The sequence below is a fragment of the Dermatophagoides farinae genome, chromosome 5, assembly GCF_024713945.1.
Source record: "Dermatophagoides farinae isolate YC_2012a chromosome 5, ASM2471394v1, whole genome shotgun sequence".
Classification (NCBI taxonomy): domain Eukaryota; kingdom Metazoa; phylum Arthropoda; class Arachnida; order Sarcoptiformes; family Pyroglyphidae; genus Dermatophagoides; species Dermatophagoides farinae.
In genome coordinates this window covers 4,409,513-4,429,159 of record NC_134681.1, presented here as the reverse complement: position 1 = coordinate 4,429,159, position 19,647 = coordinate 4,409,513, and the positions used below count along the sequence as shown (strand labels likewise).

Genomic DNA, 19,647 nt, shown 5'->3' with positions numbered 1-19,647 from the left:
GAATATGTTGTTGTAATTTTCCACACAATGAATAACATTAACAAATGATCATCAAAAAAAATTTTATCTGATTCGAAAAAATGTTGTAAAAGTCGATAATAATTCAAATTCAGTTTGGATTTGTCATTTTCTCGATTCTGAACTGGTCGTGTTAGTTTGGACTTGATATTTTTTCGATTGTGAATTTTGAATTCTGAATTGATTGTGTTAGTTTGGATTTGTTATTTTCTCAATTTTGAATTCTGAACTGGTCGTGTTAGTTTGGACTTGTTATTTTCTCGATTCTGAACTGGTCGTGTTAGGTTGGATTTGATGTTTTCTCGATTCTGGGCTGGTCGTGTTAGTTTGGAAATTTGTCATTTTCTCGATGTAAAAATGGCACAAAATAAGCCATAATTTTTTCTAGATCTTGGAACAAGATTTTCAAAACAAATGCAAAATTGTCTAAATTGATGTTAAGTATGATTGCAATACACATTATGGTGTCCATACATTTTTGCCGACCTCAGGGATTTATTAATCCGCCAGATGGAATTACAGTCGAGAGGGGCGAAAATTTTCCCTACATAAACTTTGACACCCCACTTCTACTCTCGAAAATGGTAGCCGGAAGTTGAAACTCAGATTGTTCAAAGAGCAACTCTTTCACTATGCACTAGTAAAATATTTTCGCTTTATTCCGACAAAAAACATGGTTTTCGGAGCTTTGAAAAAACCCTCTCTCCCATAGGCCGTAATGCTTTTTTCAAAAGTGTACTATTACTTACTGGTCATGTGTGTATTATTATTTAGTATAAGTTGTAGTATTAGTCCTGTAAAGTGTTTGATATCGTTTCTCTCTCAATCGTTTTCAAACATTTCCTTTTGCATTTTCTGTCAATGCATGCATGTGTGTGTGTGTTTGGAGGAGAATAAACGAAACAAAAAACGTGTAGATAGAAAAAAAGGAAGACAAAAAAAAATTTATCTTGTTTTCCATCATCATCATCATCAACATCAACAGACAACAACATTTTTTTCATTTAACAACTCAAACAATTTTTAATTCAATTCAATTCAATTTAATTTAATTGAAATAAATATCATCCACGAATTTATTGTGTAAATTTTTCTCTGTGTGTGTGTGAGGAAGTTAACCATCCATCTATATAAAATGATGATGATTGGCTAATGATTTTTTTTTTCACAACACCATTGTGTTGTGTTTGATTAAATTGGCGCCTTCATACCAACGCATTCACAGCACATTTCAGTACAATCACCATCACTATCACCATCATTGATCCATAATCATTGGATTCATTTTCTTGTTCATTCAGTACACGTGAACAAGTTTTGTCTTGTTTTTTTTTTCTTTTTTATTTGAAAATTCAATTTGAAAAATGAAATCAACCACTATGATGATGATGATGATGATGATGGTGGTATGAATGAATGAATGAAGAAACGAAAACGAAAAAAAAAAATTTCACACACACACACAAACACAATCATCAAACAAAACAAAAAAAAAAGGTGAGATACATAGCACACACTCATAACAACAAACATAGCATCATCAATTTGTTGATTCATTTTCCTTCATCACCATCATCATCATAATCATTGCCACTATTCATCTTATATGTTTAAGATTCCTTGATGATTTTTTTTTAAAAAAAAGAAGTGGTACGACATTGAATGAATGAATGAATGATGATGATAACAATTTTATATCCAATTTGAACGAAAAAAAAAAAAATTCGTTTTGTATGTTTTCTTGATACATGATCAACAATTTGCTCATGTATATATACAAACACACGCAACACACACACACACACAATTAAACGCATACATTGAAATTCAATAAATATTTGTGTGTGTGTTTTCAATCAATCAATCAATATTATATATGATGATTAATGTGATCTGTGTCTGTGTTTGTTTTGCAAATTTAAAATTAAAATTTTTGTTTTTTTTTCATCTGATTGATTCTTTTGTTCCATTCATTATCATATATAACATTTATTCTTGTGTACGTGTTTGGTTTTTTTTTCGGGTACATTTTTTCTTCAATTTTGTTTTGGGTAAGTTTTTTTTTATAAATATATATTTGATATATATAAACAAATTAAATTGTAAAAATGATGCTGATGATCACATCAATATGAATATATATAATAACTACGCATATTATCAAAATATTTTGCATTTTTTTCAATCTAATTTACAAAAAAATGTTAATGATGATGACAACAAAATTATTAATTAATTAATTGTTGAGTGAAATATTTTGTTTGTTTGTTTGTTTGATCTATTTTATCAACTGTGTGTCTGTGTGTGTGTGTGTGTGTTCGATAATTTTCTTTCGGTAATATTTCTACACACACACACATGACATGTTTACATGAATTTGTTTTACATTCAATTATTCATGGTCCGTCATCAAGTCTCAATCATCATCATGATCATCATCATCATCATTATTGGCCAGAAATTTAATGATGAAAACAAAACAAAAAAATATGATGATGACATATTGACTGACATGGATCATGATGATGATGATGATGATGATGATGATGATGAATGTTCTGAATAAACAAAATCAATTGTGTTAATCTTTCTTTCATTTTTTGATGAATAATTCAAAAAAATTGAAATTCCTATAGACTGGAAAACAAAAAAACAAATTCGTACCATGTACAAACATCGTAATGTATTGGTATAGTAGATTGGTCTAAAATTTGTTTTTGTGTGTGTGTGGTACACACATTCGGTAATATTCGGATGAAATGAATTTTTTTTTTCATTTCATTTTGGGTATAATAAAAAAAAGTGGATAAGCTAGATACAACAAACTACTATATTTTGCTTGTTTATAAATGATGATGAACATCAACAAACAAGCTGTGTAGCTGGTTTTAGGTTTGTTTTTTTTTTTGCTTTTGCTCCATCTTTTTTTTCCTTTTTTTATTCATTCGCTAGTTGCATTCGGTCATTAACATTGCAATAAATAAATGGCTGACTTGTTGTTGTTGTCGTTGCTGTTTTTTTTTTTTGCCCGTTCATTTGACGACAGCCGTGTTGATTAATATATTAGATATTTTTGAATTGAATATAAGCTTGAACGGTTGAATGAATAGAGAACATATACAGTATAGAGAAAGATACAAAATTGTTTGATATATGTGAATAAACAATTGGATAGAATGTGAACTAATAACAAAACAAAAAAACAAAACGCAAAACACTTGTAAAATGAAGAATCAAAAGTTTTTTTCATCATCATCATCATTCTTTTTTTTACAACAGTAAAGCTTCAAATTATTCATTAAACATTCTGGATTCTGGATATAAAAAAAAACAAAAAATTTTTTTTTCGCTTTCTAGTAATTCCATATATATTGAGGTCAATTCTCGAATTCTTTATTCTTCATAAGGAAAATGAAACGATAATTTATTCTAGTTTAAATGTTGATAATCGATTTTCATCATCATTATCATTATCATCATTATCATTATAATGTCGATTATTACAAGCATCAAGAATTTATTTATTGATCATCGTTATTATATAGAGCGAGGTAAAAAAAAAAATTAAATATTTCCCATTGAAAATGATGTAACTAATTTTTTTTTTTTGGCCATCATCATCATCATTATCGTCATAATAATGATGATGATAATGATCTAATTCTAAAGTGCAACCAAAAAAATGCCAAACCAGACAAACAGAATGAGAAATATAAAAAAAACTGATAGTGGAATTTTTTATTCAAAAAAAGAAAAAAAACATTCACTACAATACAATAACAATGGAATGTCCCATTTTCAATGATGATGATATTAAAACACCTAAATTACATTCATGCACACACATTTTGAATGAATCGGAAATGGTTCAAATTGTTTTGTTGTTGTTGTTGTTGTTGTTGTTGTTGTAGTTATCAATGTTTAGCTTGAATCTTGTATGTTCCTGTCATTTTTACATGTTTTTTTTTCTCTCTCTCTCTCGCTCTCTCAATTCTAGAATATTTTTCTCATTCAATGAGGTTAATTATATTCCATTTTATCATTCCAGAAAAAAAAGAATATTTTTTTCTACTACAAAAACAACAACTGAACCGGAAAAAAAATTATGTAAATGAATTCAATTTCTCTCTCTCTCTCTCTCTCTATCTCGTATTTGACAAATATATCGTTCTGTTTTGAACGATACACAAAAAAAACAACGACAAACAAAAGAATTAATTATTATATATTGATCAGAACAATTATTATCGATTGAAAATGGTTTGGAAAATTTTCATTTTTCATGTGTTTTAAAGTTAAAAAAATTTCATACAATCATCATCATCATTATTCCTTTTATTCATTTCAGTCAGATTGTTTTTTTTTCTCTCACAAACATGGTCTTGTTTGCCTCGAGCATTCAAAAAAAAAAAATGAATTGAATTGTTTCCATGTATATGAATTCTGTACATAATTTTTTTTTATCAGGAATTTTTAATATTACCATGATGATGATGATGATGACGCCAATTGTTCAAATTATCTTTTTTTTTCTTCTATTCTGCTGTTCACGCCTTGTTTTTTATGTGTGTGTGTGTGTGTACGTTTTCAATATGGTGGTGGTGGTGGTTGGTGATGGTTCGTTAGTATAAATTTTTTTTTCTCTGATAAAATTGTTGCCAAACTTTTTTTTCTTTAATGCCCAGTGGTATAAAGGGAAAAAATTCTTTCTCTCTCTCTCCCATTCTTTTTACAATGACAATTGTGCATGTTTGACATGAAAAATAATATAATATATAATAATATAATTGATTTCACTATGGCGACATAAAAAAAATGGAGAGAAAAATAAAGAATTTTATTTCATTTCATTTCATTTCATTTTTTTCTGTTTGCATATTCTGTATTTAATATATATATACAGCATATGTGTGTGTGAATAACAAGGCAAGTAACAAGAATTAGAAAGGGTTTTGGTTATTGACACCAATCTACTTGGGGAAAAACGACAATTCTTTTTATTTTCTCGATTATTCTAGAATACCGGGTCGTTTTGAATTTTATTATTATCATTATCATTATATAAGGTTTATGGTTTTTTTTCCTATTGTTCTGACATGGTACTTAATAGTAGTAGCAGTGGTAGGTAGTGGTGGCAGTTGTTGTCGTTGTTCCAGTAATTCAATATATTGAATAGGTGATATTGACTTATATTATTATTATACTCCAGATGGTTATGGCGAAAATTTCCATAAAAATTTTTTTTTTCCATTTTCCTCAAGGTATTTTCAATTTCTGGTGTTTCTGAAATCACATAAATAGTAAATCCAGAAAAAAAAACAAAAACAACAACAACGACAACTACATAATCAGCAACAACAACAACAAAAAAAAATTCAGAAAGAAAGTCAAAGAACCAGAAAAATGTATTTGAAAAAAAAATTGTTTCAGATTCATTTTTTTTAACAACAACAACAACAACAATAACAACAACAACAACATCAAAGATGAAACAAAACAAAACAAAAAAAAAACGTAAGAAAGAAAGAAAATATACAGCGAGAAAAATCTCATTTAGATGATTATGTTTTTTTTTTATTTCGTGGGTGGTTGGTTGGTTCTTTGGTTGGTTGGTTGGTTTGATGTATGTGAATGTGTATGATTCGTAAGTGTTTCCAGAATCAAATATCAAATGCAATCAAAAAGTCTAAAAATTTTCTTTTTTTTTTGTTTTGTTTTTATTTTATTTTTTTTTTTTCACCAACGTAAACGTCAGGTCGTTTCGTTTTTTTTCATATCACCCAAAACTAAAACGAAACGATAAAATCCAAATTATGTTGTTGTTTTTGGCCATATGTATCTACGGAAAGCGGTAAAACCAGCAAACACACATACACATAGTTACATATATATATTATACTCCCGGTAAGAATCTAACACATTTTATGGAACGACCACGGTAACGAAAATCAAACAACAAAAAAAAACAGAACAGAACAAAAAAACAAATACGAATGAAGCACCAAAAAAATAGATAAAAAAAACATGAGAATCAAAACACAAAACAGAAAAAAAACAAATAATAAAAAAAATGAGAATGAAAAATATTACATTTACCAGGTTCAAATTGTACAATTTCTTAGTTTCATTTTCATTGTTTGTTTGTTTGTTGGTGTGTGTGTGTGTGTTGAAAATGATTTTTTTTTGTTTTGTTTTGCACGAAAAATTCAATGTTTTCCACATTCTCTACTGGTTCTACTTTTTCTTTTGTTTTCATATTCTTGTTCATATTCGTGTTTTGAGTTTGTGGTTTTTTTTGTTGTTGTTTTTTTTCCATTCAACCATTCTTGACTTTTTTTTTGCTGATGTTTAATCTTTTCAATCTATGCTGATTTTTTTTGTGTGATTGTGAATTATTCATTGTAGGCGGTGGTGTATGTATGGAATAAAATTACGGAATTTTATTCTGGAATTTTTTTCTTCTCTTCACTAGAGATAATAAGTTGATAATTTGTTTTTTGTTTTTTGTTTTGTTTTGTTTTGTTGTATTCATATGACAATCATTATTATGTATCGATTTGCACTAATAGATCTGTGTTGTTGTTTGTGCAAAAAATAATCGATATTGTTTTTTTTTTGCACCCAAAAACTATAATTGCGTTTTTTTGCACCATGTTCTTTTTTTCGGTGTGGTTGTTGTTGTTGTTTACCTTGTGTAATAAGGCCGTGATAGATGATTGTTTTTTGGATCAATATATGATTAACATATTCAAATCTGGTGTCAAATAATCATTTGAAACATATTCATCATATTTGTATGTATATGAAAATTATTTGTATTATTTACCACCGACAACAACAACAACATCAACAACAAATCGAGGTCATCAAATTTGAATGATTGATTGATTTATTGATCAGGTCTTTTCCTGTTGTCATTGTTGTTATTGTCGTTGTTGTTGTTGTTGTTGTTGTATAAGGACAATAAACATTACAATCTTTTTATATTCATTAATCATTGAAATTACATGATAAATCAGATCGGATGTTTACAGGTGTTTTCAATTCTAATCCTGAAAAATATAATAAAAAAGAATCGTTATAATTCTCCAATAATGATGACTATTTCGACACACACACACACAGTGATTGTGAGAAAAAAGAACAAAAAAAAAAAATATCGATTGCCATCCTGAATTGAAAAGTTATTTTTTTCCCCCCTGTTTAGATTGACATTATTGTCATCATTATCGACGAAATATGTGCAAAAAGAATTTTTCATGTGAAGAAAAAAAAATTCATCCATTCATTCATTCATTCATTTTATTTTCTCATTCATATCAATGATCGATTGAATCGAAATATAACAAACAAACAAAAAAAATTGGATACAATACACACACACAAAGTCAATCAAAATCGATTGAACAATCGATTTTGAATTTCTTTCTAGCGAGAAAATAAAAAGAAAATACTTGCAAAGTATAAAAATTTTATATAAAGATGAGAAAAAAATGATTATTGTTTGTCATCATCATCGAACGAGTCAATCATTTGAGTTTTTATTTGAAAAAAATAACAATAATCATCATCGATATAGTACCATATTATTATTATCATCATCATCATCATCATTCATCGATGTTCAAAAGAAGAAAAAAAAATTCGTTTTAAAGATTTTTAGTTTTGATGGTGGTGAGGTGCGAGGAAAAATGAGAATGAATTTCATCGTTTTTCATTCTTTGGCTAAAATGCAATTATAAAAGAAAGAAAAAAAGAAAGAAGAGTTTGACCTATGTGTTCAATGATGATGATGATGATGATGAAATGTATTGATATTTTTTTTTCTCAAAGAAAAAAAAATAGATCATCAACATCATCATTTATATATTTTATTTTATAACCAAAAATAAGATTGGTCATTCCATTATCATCATCATCATCATCATCATGATAGACAAGATAATGATGATGATGATGATTGGAAAAATATCGATCATATTGTGAGTAGTGATGCTATTTTTTTTTCTTGACAAGCAGACTACTTATTATTACTGGGTATTATAAAGTGATGATCATCATTACAATCATCATCAATTGATGCTGTTGTTGTTGTTGTTGTTATCTATGGATAGATTAGAATCATTGGTTTCGATCGAATGTTTTTTGTTGTCTACCTTGTTATGTTTTTTTTTCTCACAATTTTAGAATCTTAGAGAAAGAAATTTTTTTGTTTTCTTCATCCTCTTGACTCTTTAATCGTTTTTTTGTTTGTTTGTTTGCTCACTTGTGTACGACCTGTTTTTTTTTTATTTATTTTTTAATCATTTATCATTTTTTTTGCTGCTGCTGCTACCACCATAATAAACATACATAAATATCGATCTGATTGAATTTTGATTTTGAACTCTGCCCTTCCAGATTTTTTTTTTGTTGTTGTTGCTGCTGTTATTCATTAATCTTTCATTTCAACACACACACACACACACAAAAAACATGGTGGAAAAACATTGAAATAAAAAAAAAATTGGTTGGTGGGTGTTTTTGGCAATGATAAAAGAAAAAAAAAATTTTTTTTTCTCTTTCTTCAATCAGATTGGTCATTGTCTTTGCGTGTGTGTGTATGAACAAAAAAAAAACCCGTAGGTTGATGCTTAAATTTATCATCATTTTCAATTTTCTTTCGTGTTTTTTATCCGAATTTGGTGCAATGAAGATGTTTTTTTGTGTGTGTGTATATATCCACGGCTAAATCATTTAAACCATTGCATGTTTACTGGATGAAATGAAGAAAAAAAAGTTTTTACTTATTATATTGTTTTATTATTATTAGTAGCCTTGTATATATTTTGTTGTACGAATTGTTCATTCATTCATTCATTCATTTATGAGGTTTTTTCTTTTTTTTTTTACTTCTTCATTCTTCTGACCATGATTACCATTTTTATTGTTTTCATCTTCATGATGATGATGATGGTGATCATGTTGTTGTTGGCGTTAAAATGATAATCTGGCAGTGATTTTTTTTTTTGTTTGTTTGTTTTTTTTCATTTCAAGTATGGGTGGGTGTTTTTTTTTTTTTTTTTTTGTAAGCAAATTTTTTTCCGTCGTTGTCGTCGTCGTTGTTTTTGTTGTTTTTGTTTTTGTGTTTTATCATTTGAATGATGATGATGATTTTTGTTTTGTTTTGTTTCATTCAGTTTGTTTACGATGAATGGATTTATATATGTTAATATATATTAGCCATTCATTCATTCATTTATATTTATATTTATTTCATTGGCCATCTTTGCGTTGTTTTATGTCTTTTTTTTTGTTGTTGCTTTTTTCTGTTTCTGTTTTTTATTTCGTTTTGTAGAAAATCAATTTTTTCATATTTAGTTTTTATTATCATTATCATTCCATCATTATTATCATTTGTTTAAGTGGAAATATTGATATCCGTGTGTGCGTGCGTGCATGTGTTGATATTCATCAAATTTTAAAATTCCAATTAAAAGTTGTATTTTTTTTTCCTCCCAAACACCCACCCACACACATACACACACACACACACACACACACACACACAGATAACGTGTCATCAATTGGACGTAAAATGAAAATGTCCAAATTTTTGAAACAAAAAATTTTTGATCAAAATCATCATCATTTATTGAAATAAAGAATTTTTTTTTCTCTCTTCAAATTTCACCATCATCATTGCAACAAATCGATTGGCCTGTTTTTTTTTGACTTTAAGAAAAAAAAACGATGCAATCACCATCGTTATCATCAACACGTTGATTGTTTAAAATTATATATCAAATCAATATATATTAAATTTTTTTAATGATAATTAAAACTGTTGATTTTTTTTGTTGTTGTGCCTAAACATAATGATTATTGTAAGTATTAATCAATTGATTAAAGTTAATCTAAAACTTGATTCTCTATGGAGATTTTTTATTTTATTTTATATCGTCATCACATAACTAAAGTGATTGATTGATTGATTGATTGGCTGGCTGATTGGTTGGTTGCCTTGTGTCATTTATCAAATCGACAACAACAACACAATGTGATAATATCGAGATTTGAATTTTTTTTTTCACCATCATTTTCGATGATTATCAAATAAATAGCGACAATAAAAAATAAAAAAAAAATTCGAAATGAAAAAATCATTTAGTCGACCATATCGTTATCATCGTGTACCGGTAACAGTAAATGTTGTTGATCGAAATTCCATCCATACAATTATCACCAACAATGATTCTAATTCAATCATCAATAATAATAATAATAATAATGGACAATTAATAGTGATTGATGAAGAAGATGATGATATTGTTATCAATTACAAACATCGTAATGATGATGATGATCATGATGATAATAATGATGAAGATCAACATAAAAATAATAATGAAACAATTACAATGTTACATTCCAAAAGTGCTAGTCTAATTTTATTATTCAAATATATCAGGTCAATACGTTTTTTATTGTTCCTATTATTTGTAATATTATTTGTGATACAATTTAAATCTGGTCCATTCAATTATATGCCTACAAATTATTATCATTATCGTGGACAAATTAATAACGACAACTCCAATAATAATCAATCACAATCACAATCATCATCATCATCATCATCATCATCATCTGAGACATTTGAAATTCATACAATCATCAATGATGATTTATTTGCTTCAAAAATGAAAATAAATACATCATCATCAACAACAGACAATCAAACCGGTAGCATTGATAGTCAAAAAATGAATTCCATCATTATGCAACAAAAACAACAATCCAGTTTATCATCATCGAATATTAATGATAAAATTATCATCAATTCAATTACATTGATCAATTCAAGTACATTGCCTAATTGTCCGTTGGTTCCACCAAATCTAGGTCAGTATCGTTGATGATGATGATAATATGTTAATTGAAATTTTAATTTATTTGAATTGATATATAATAGTTGGCCGATTAAAAGTGTTAATCAATCCACCACCAATGGAAGAGCTTGAGACAATGTTTCCACAAGTAGAAATTGGTGGCCGATTTAGACCTAAACAATGTCATAGTAATAGCCGTGTCGCAATCATTGTTCCATATCGTGATCGTGAATTTCATTTACGAACATTTTTGCTCAATATTCATCCAATGCTCATGCGACAAAATATCGATTATGGCGTTTATATTGTTGAACAGGTTTGTTTTCATCCATTTATATACATGAAAATAATGTGAATAATCATCATCATCTTTTAATTAGCTGGGAAACAAATCATTCAATCGAGCTAAATTAATGAACGTAGGATTTTTGGAAGCATCAAAACAATATCCATATGATTGTTTTATATTTCATGATGTTGACCTAATTCCTGAAGATGATCGTAATCTTTATACTTGTCCGGAACAGCCTAGACATATGTCTGTTGCTATTGATAAATTTCGTTATAGGTAAAACAGATAAAAAACAAATCCGTTCACATTTTTTTGATGTTGTTTTTTTTGAATATATTAATGGATTAATGGATTAATTTTGATTTTTTTCCCTTTACATTTCATTCATTCATTCATTCATCGATCAATCAAAAAAAAAAAAACAAAAAAAGATTACCTTATAAAGATATATTCGGTGGTGTCAGCGCATTGAATAAAGAACAATTTATCAAAATTAATGGATTTTCCAATGAATTCTGGGGCTGGGGTGGTGAAGATGATGATATGTAAATTGTTTATTGTATATTGTTTTTTTTTTGTTGATTTGCCATTTTCAATTTTCCATGATTAGGTCAAATCGTATACGTCATTATGGTTATAAAATTAGCCGTTATTCAAATGATATTGCAAGATATAAAATGTTAAAACATAAAAATACATCACCAAACGCTGAAAGGTATGTTGTGACTAGGTTTATTATTATTACATATTAATTTGCATTTGAATATTGATCTCTTTTCTATTTTTTTTTTGTTATTGAGAAAAGATTTAAAAAATTATATAATGGCTGGAGACGTTTTAAAACCGATGGCATTAACAATATCCATTATGATATTGTGGATTTAGTATTTAAAAAATTATATACATGGATTTCTGTTGAATTGTATGCACCAATTGATGATAATCATAATAAAAAACATTCTTCAGGATGATTTTGATTTTACTACTGTGGTACCGGTTTATCAATAATTCATTCATTCATTTTTTTTTTTTGTTACACCTGTTGTACATATACATTGTGATCATCAAATACAAAAATTTTTTCTACATTCACCTGATAATGACATTGTTTTCATATTGAATTACAAATTGAATATATTTTGGAATGCGATTATAAAACTGAAAAAAAACTAAAAAAAAAACAACAACAAAAACCAGAATTCTTTCATTAGCCTGTTGATTGAATCATTTTCAATGTTCAAATATTTATTCTAATTTATCTGATCTACTACTATTATAACATTTTGAAACTCTCTGTTGCCATATTTTTTTTTATTTTCACCATCAAATACACAAACAAACAAACCCACACTCATACATACACACACACACACGGGCGCGCACAGAATATTCTGTATACTGAACAATCAAATGGACAAAAATTCATTCGAATTAAAAAAATGTTTATTTATTGATATAATGATTTTTATTTTATTAAAATAACAATAAAACATCATCATTTATATATATATGCGTGTGTGTGTATGTTTACATGAATCAATGATATATATTGACCAGATTGGTTTAAATATATAAGAATGAATGGTGAATGATTTTTATGATCTAAAAAATCGTTGTCTAGCAATTTCTGGTGGACGATAATCTTCAAATTCTTTTCCATCTTCAACAATTTCTTTTTCTTGTTTAATAAGATCATCGGTAAAAAATTTGGTAAATTTTCCACGTAGATTTTTTGGCAATTTAATAACCGATGGACATGGACATTGCCCGGGTACTTCACACATACAGAATCGTTTACGATTAACACCGAAAATAGCATCATTTTCTTCGCTCACTTGTTTAACATTAATACTTGCTTCAAATGTTATTTGTTCTTCGGTTTTACCCAATGTACGGACCAATCGTTGCATGATTTCTTCTTTAGATTGTGAATCACAATCAAATAGGATATCTTTACCATCTTGTAGCCAGAAACGAATAAATGGATTTGGTGTCATTTCCAAAAATCGAACAATCTGTACATTAGGATTCATGTATTGGATCTGTGGAATGTGCCAAAAATAGAATTCTCGTAAGCCAATATGAGCATCGTGTTGAGGATACAAAAGATGACTTTTATCTTGACGATATCGTTTCCAATACATATTGTAATGAACTTCCATTATCTTGACCCGATTTTTCAGGATAAGTTTACCACTTTGAAGATATGGAATCGTACGCCGGATAGGAGCTGGTCCAAATAGAAATCCCATGATTACGAGAATTTATTTTTCGGTTTTATTCCAAAAAAAAAACCAGATCGAAAACACGTGTAAACAGCTGTATAAAGAACAGTGCGAAAATAAAAAGTCTAAAAACACCTATGCCGACAAGTCTTTTCAAAATAGTCGTAGCATTGCTATTTTATGGATTCGACAATAAAAAAAAAAAATTGTTTTCAACTCAAATTCTGTTGCCAAAAAATTCATTTATTTTGATCTTGAAGTTTTAATTAATTTTAAACGTTTTTTTCTTTTGCAAATTTTATTGTCTTGTGAAATTTATTTAAATCTATTATCATCATTTTATGATGGATTATGATGTCGATGACGATTGCGACGACTCAAATTTTGGATCATGTAATAATAAATTAAATGATGATGATGATATGGAACAGCTATATAATTCAAACAATTCACCATTAATTGAGTCCCCTATGACTTTCTCCTAGGTCCAGAATCAATTGCGCATTCGGATATCGGATGATGTTTTTTTTGTTTTGTTCGATTCCTCGGACAATTATTCGAGCATCATCAATGTTAATAACAATGGTAATTTTTTGAATTAAAATTATTGTCAACATCATCATAATTATTATGATGATTATGATGAAATGAATATAAAAATGCAAACAAATTCTATCCAGCAATCATCATCGACAATAAAGACCAGTGTTACGACAAATTTAGAATTGACAGAATTGGACATCTGTTTAGCTCGATGTACGAATCCATTGACAAGAATAACAGATGAACTAATCGATCAGCTTTGTTTGGTTACAAATTCACAAACAAATGGCCCATATACGACATTGAAATTTCTTGCATATAAAGCACAATCACCACAAGAAAGTGAAGCACTACATTCCTTACGAGTTTTAGAATTAGTAGCTAAACGTGGTGGCTATAGAATCGCTGATGAATTGGGCAAATTCCGTTTTCTCAATGAAATCATCAAAATTGTTTCGCCTAAAGTGAGTATTCTACGTACGTTTAACAATGAAATCATAATATCAATATATTTAATTATTTGTTAGTATTTGGCACATCAAACATCAGCAAAAGTTGGCCAACGTATCATTGAATTGATATTCCAATGGAGTATGGATTTTAAAGAATTGCCCAAAATATTTGAAGCATATCAGATGTTAAAAGTACAGAAAATAGTTCACGAAGATCCCGTTCATGTATTGAAGGTAAGTGATTTTAAAATTAGAAAATTCATTTCACTCAATTCATTCATATTTCTGATATGATATATAGAACTATCGACCACCAACACCGCCAAAACCAAGACCTAAACATGAAATATTCGATGATGAACAGACAGTAAAAACATTACGATCGTTAATTGAAAGTGGAAGAGCTGAAAATCTGGAAGCGGCCAATCAAATGATAAAAAATTTAGCTCTCAAAGCCGAATCACGTGATCAGTTCAAAGCAAATTTTGGCTCCGAATTAGAATCAGCTCGTAATTGTGCACATCTATTAAACGAAATGGTTGCACAATCGAATACGAATTTAAAGATTGATAGTGAAAGCAAACGAATCTTGTATCGAGGAACGACCGATGAAGATATGCAGCTTATGCGTGAATTATTGTGCAATTGTGAAACAATTCGTTTTCGATTGTATCGATTTTCTAATCAAATCACCGAAAATGATCACGAAGAATTAAGACAATTGATCGAAGTATCTGACATGTTAATGTCGACAATCAATTCCTGTAAACGTTATTTTATTTTGTTGGACGATCCGAAACTATTACAAACGACAGCTGATTCATATGACGATATTAATGACAATAATCGATCAAATCCAGTGGAAGAAGAACGTCTACTCGACCTGAATACAACACCATTAACATCTCCGAAACGAATTTCTCTTGAAAACATTGATGATCTTGATTATTCATTGGATGATAATGGTAGTATACAAGAATCAATGCTACGTGATTTAATGGCAACGACAACGTTGAACAATACTAGAACAAAATTACATATTCATACATCAACATCGGACAATTCAAATCTTCATCAATTGGCCGATATGTTTGGCCGACAGAATCTATCTACGGATCAGCAGAAAATTAATCATAAAAATGGCAAAATGGCTTCAACTAAATCAATCACTTTGAATCAACAATCTAATAAGGAATTTACAGATCTATCTGAATTGCTTGCAAGTATTAATCAGATTTGCTATGAAGACATTCAACCATGTCGAGAGATGCGACCACCATTACTTGTATTCAATGATGATGGTCTTGTAGTCAATCTGCATTTCACTGGCAACAATCCACATCAACAGGTTTCGGTTTTTCTATTGACATTCACCAATTATAATCGATCAACCATAACTGACATTCATTTTTGGGCTGCTGTACCAAAGGTAATTATCCGTCAATGAATTTAATGCATAACTTTACCTATCTATTCTATTTATTAACTAACATAAAATCTTCTACTATTCATTTATAGCGAATGAAAGTCAAACTACAATATCAAACTGGATCAACATTACCTGGATTACAAAATGGCCAAGATTTTCCCGAAACATTTATCAGTCAAGTAATGTTAATCGCTTATGATCAAAGTTATTATAATAATGATAATGATGATATTGTTAATCAACAACAACACCATTCATTGGATACGATACGAAATTTGCAACAGAATTCATCGTTAATGAATATTGAAAATGATGACAATGATGATCATGATCATGATCATGATAATTATCACCAACGTCATCATACAAAACTAATAGCAGAACAAAAACGCTCATCAATACAATATAAATTGAAATTTAAACTTACATTTTCAATTGATGGAAAATTTTCTGAACATGTTTCACAATTAGTATGGTCACAAAATTGTCAATCATCATCATCATCATGATATATTTATTATTCACAATCACATATGAAAAAAAACAAAAGTCTTTACTTGCAAAAAAAACATTGAAAAAAGAAATCATCATCGATATATAATATATATCTGATAATTATATCTATATATGAAATGTTATCACGTTTGTTGTTGACGTTTCCTGTTTATTTTTTTTTCTTTGATATATTAAACACACACACACACACACACAAACATGTTTGCCCATTACTAATACCATGATGAATGATTATTATCATCATCATCATCATCATTTATTGCTTTATTTGCGTTGTTGTTGATCATCAAATAAAATTTTGATTAATAAATGAATTTTTTTCCATGTGTTTGGATTAATCACGAAGAACGAGAAAAAAAAACAAATGTCCAAATTTAATCAACCGAAATCCAATGATGACAATGTGATTGCAAATATAATCGAATGGGCTAAATCAGAATTTAAAATGGATATTGGTCAATCACAATTGGAACGAGTATTGATTAAAAATCCATTGCTTTTAAATCATTTATTGTCATATTTGGAACGAAAATGTCGAAAAAATGATTTGAAAATTCAAAACATTCTTTTAAGAATACAATTGAATGATAATAATCAATTTTTCAAATCAATTATCAAAAACAATCATGATGATGGTGATGGTGATTTTCATGAAAATCAACTGAAAATCATTGAAAAAATTAAAAAATCAATTGAAAATGTTGAAAAATTCATTAAATATATCAATGTGAATAATTTGATTCAAAAACCAGATTTATTACCACAATCATCATCATATTTTGATCATCAGAAATTTGAAAAACTTAATGATGATATAAATAATCAATTGAAAATTTTGTTTGATTTATTCAATGATGATCCTATTAATAATCATTTTGATGATGTTGATGAAAATATACAAACAATTTGTCAATCATTAACCAACATAATTGGTGAAATCAACACCATTATCGATAGAATTGTACAACATTCAAATCAATTCATTATGGATATGGATGAAAAATCGAATGAATTCACTTCAACAACCACATTGTCAACATTGTCTAATCCAGCTGATCATTATATTCATATGAATAGATTAAAGATCATTATGAATGAATGGCACAGGAAATTGGACAGTTTGATCCAGATTCATAAAGCGTAAACAAACAAACAAATACAAAAAAAATTGAATTGAATCGCTTGAATAAATCGCTTTATTATTATTTGTTTTTTTTTCTAAACACTGAATATTTTTTTTTCTGTATACATGATTGTTTCCATTGGATATTTTTGAAATTTATAAATGAAAAAAAAATATTCAATTGTCATACATTGTCAATTCAATAAAATCATCATATCCATATATATATATATCAACCTTGATGAAATACTTTATTCTGAGATATTTTTTTTTTCACCACTTTATCATGACAATCTATTTGTAGATATACAAGATCACATATATCATGTTCATTCATTCAATCATAAACAATGATAGATGGTCAATGTGTATGAATAAAAGAGTAGATTTTGTTTTTTTACTGAACTTATCGATTGATCGATAAAGTGGATGATTGAAATTGAAGTAAAATTTTTTTTTTTGATCAAATGTCAAAAGTCATTCAACGAACAGCAACAGCAACAGCAACAACAACAATAACGATAATGATGATAATAATAACCGGTAATATAATCACATCCAGATCAATCGATATTCGTGTCTGTCTATCATCATCATCATCATCATCATAATCATCATCACGATGATCATGGTAACCAACAATTTTTTTTTCTTGTTGCCGCCAAAGGGTTTTTATTTGTTTGCTTCTCGGTTTTATGATTTCTCTTTTTCTTTTCTTTTATATTTCATCTTAACATGTTAGAGATTCTTTCTCTTATATTTGTAAAAGAAAAAAAAACTTTAAACCGAAAACCAATTGGTCTATAGTCCGGACAACCGAAAACAACCGAAAACAACAACAATAATCATCATTATCATCATCATAAGAGTCAATTCATTCGTTCGTTTAATTTGACCGTTCGGGTCAAATCATCTAGACAATCGTCAAAAGCGGAGAGCATGACAATCAACAAAAAAAAAAAAAAAAATTTTTTAAAGAGTTCAAGTGAGTCAAAAACATTGAGATTTCTAATGTTAGAAAATGTGAGAACAAGAAAAAATAGTGAGAAACAGAGAAAAAAAAATGATGAAGAAAAATATAGAGATATTGAGTGATAGAGGAAGGGAGAGAGAGAGAGATAATTCATGTCCGCGGTAAAAAAAAACAACAATCATCATCATCATCATCATTAAAAGTCATTCATGTTGTTATATCGCAATCATACATTTCAGAAAATACGGTGTGTGCATTGTGCATGTGGAAAAAAAAATATTGAAAAATTTTTTTCTTTCCAATATTCAGATTCAATATGTTTAAAAATTTCGTGCATTTAATCATCAAATAATCCATGAATTGATACATTTTTTTGGTTTTGGTTTTATTTTGTTTCATCAATAAAATGTGTGATCGATAATCGTGTAAAAACAACAACAACAACAACAACGACAAAAACATGAACAATCAGACAATAAACTAATTTGTAATAATAATAAACAACACAATGGGTAATACAACTAGTTCATCAATTGAATCAATACAAAGCCATATCATAAATAATCATGGTAGTGGTGGTAGTGGTGGTGGTGGTGGTTGCGGTGGTTGCGGAAGTGTTTCAAATATCAAAAATATTGGCCATATGAATAATAATGGTATGAAAAAAAATTCTTTATCCAAAAATAATGAAGAACGTCATAGATATCAATCATTAATGATGAATGATTCAACCATTTCTGCCACAACAACAACAACAACAGCAGCAGCAGCAGCAACAGCAAAAACAATATCTACAGCATCATCATTTATTAATAATGATGATGATGATAATGATACAAATAATGGCCAAAAACAATATATATGGCCAACATTGAATGAATTTCATCATCAACAAAGGCAACAAAAACGGCAATTTATATTGACTAAAATACAAAATTGTAAAAATGCATCCATAATCATTCAAGATTCGGATGATGATGATGATAGTATGATGAATCAAACTGTTGATGATGATGATGATTATGATGATTGTGATGATGATGGTGCACATACAATTTCATCATTTGAATTAATTAATCCATATACAACATCATCATCATCATCATCAGCAGCAGCAGCAGCATTATTTAATCAAAATCTAAATTCTAATCGTTCAATTACATATGTAAATAATGAAAATATTGATAAAAATAATGGTGGTAAAA

At 28.3% G+C, this 19,647-nt stretch overlaps 3 protein-coding genes across 6 annotated transcripts; 2 read left to right on the top strand and 1 right to left on the bottom strand.

Annotated features, from left to right (window-relative positions):
* Window positions 1–830: 830 nt before the first annotated feature.
* Window positions 831–12,692, top strand: LOC124499889 (beta-1,4-N-acetylgalactosaminyltransferase bre-4). Of its 4 annotated transcripts, none has more exons than XM_075731571.1 (8): window positions 831–2,069; window positions 9,570–9,884; window positions 9,938–10,902; window positions 10,973–11,205; window positions 11,270–11,457; window positions 11,613–11,726; window positions 11,792–11,896; window positions 11,987–12,692. In XM_075731571.1, exons 3-8 carry the CDS (start codon window positions 10,152–10,154, stop codon window positions 12,150–12,152), a joined length of 1,557 nt encoding a protein of 518 aa, XP_075587686.1. In that variant the 5' UTR covers window positions 831–2,069; window positions 9,570–9,884; window positions 9,938–10,151; the 3' UTR covers window positions 12,153–12,692. The 4 variants fall into 4 exon arrangements, with proteins under 4 accessions (XP_075587686.1, XP_075587689.1, XP_075587687.1 ...); XM_075731574.1 differs by lacking the exon at window positions 831–2,069 and adding an exon at window positions 8,092–8,639 and having other exon boundaries at window positions 9,498–9,884; window positions 9,978–10,902; XM_075731572.1 differs by lacking the exon at window positions 831–2,069 and adding an exon at window positions 8,537–8,639.
* Window positions 12,624–16,279, bottom strand: mRpS25 (mitochondrial ribosomal protein S25). Its single transcript, XM_047063906.2, has 2 exons — window positions 16,258–16,279; window positions 12,624–13,500 (listed from the first exon to the last, which is right to left on the bottom strand). Exon 2 carries the CDS (start codon window positions 13,431–13,433, stop codon window positions 12,777–12,779), a length of 657 nt encoding a protein of 218 aa, XP_046919862.1. The 5' UTR covers window positions 13,434–13,500; window positions 16,258–16,279; the 3' UTR covers window positions 12,624–12,776.
* Gga (ADP-ribosylation factor-binding protein Gga) lies at window positions 13,543–16,667 on the top strand. Its single transcript, XM_047063859.2, has 6 exons — window positions 13,543–13,799; window positions 13,892–13,991; window positions 14,087–14,413; window positions 14,477–14,635; window positions 14,703–15,830; window positions 15,920–16,667. Coding segments are annotated over exons 1-6 (2,136 nt in total). The 5' UTR covers window positions 13,543–13,797; the 3' UTR covers window positions 16,340–16,667.
* The last annotated feature ends 2,980 nt before the right edge of the window (window positions 16,668–19,647 follow it).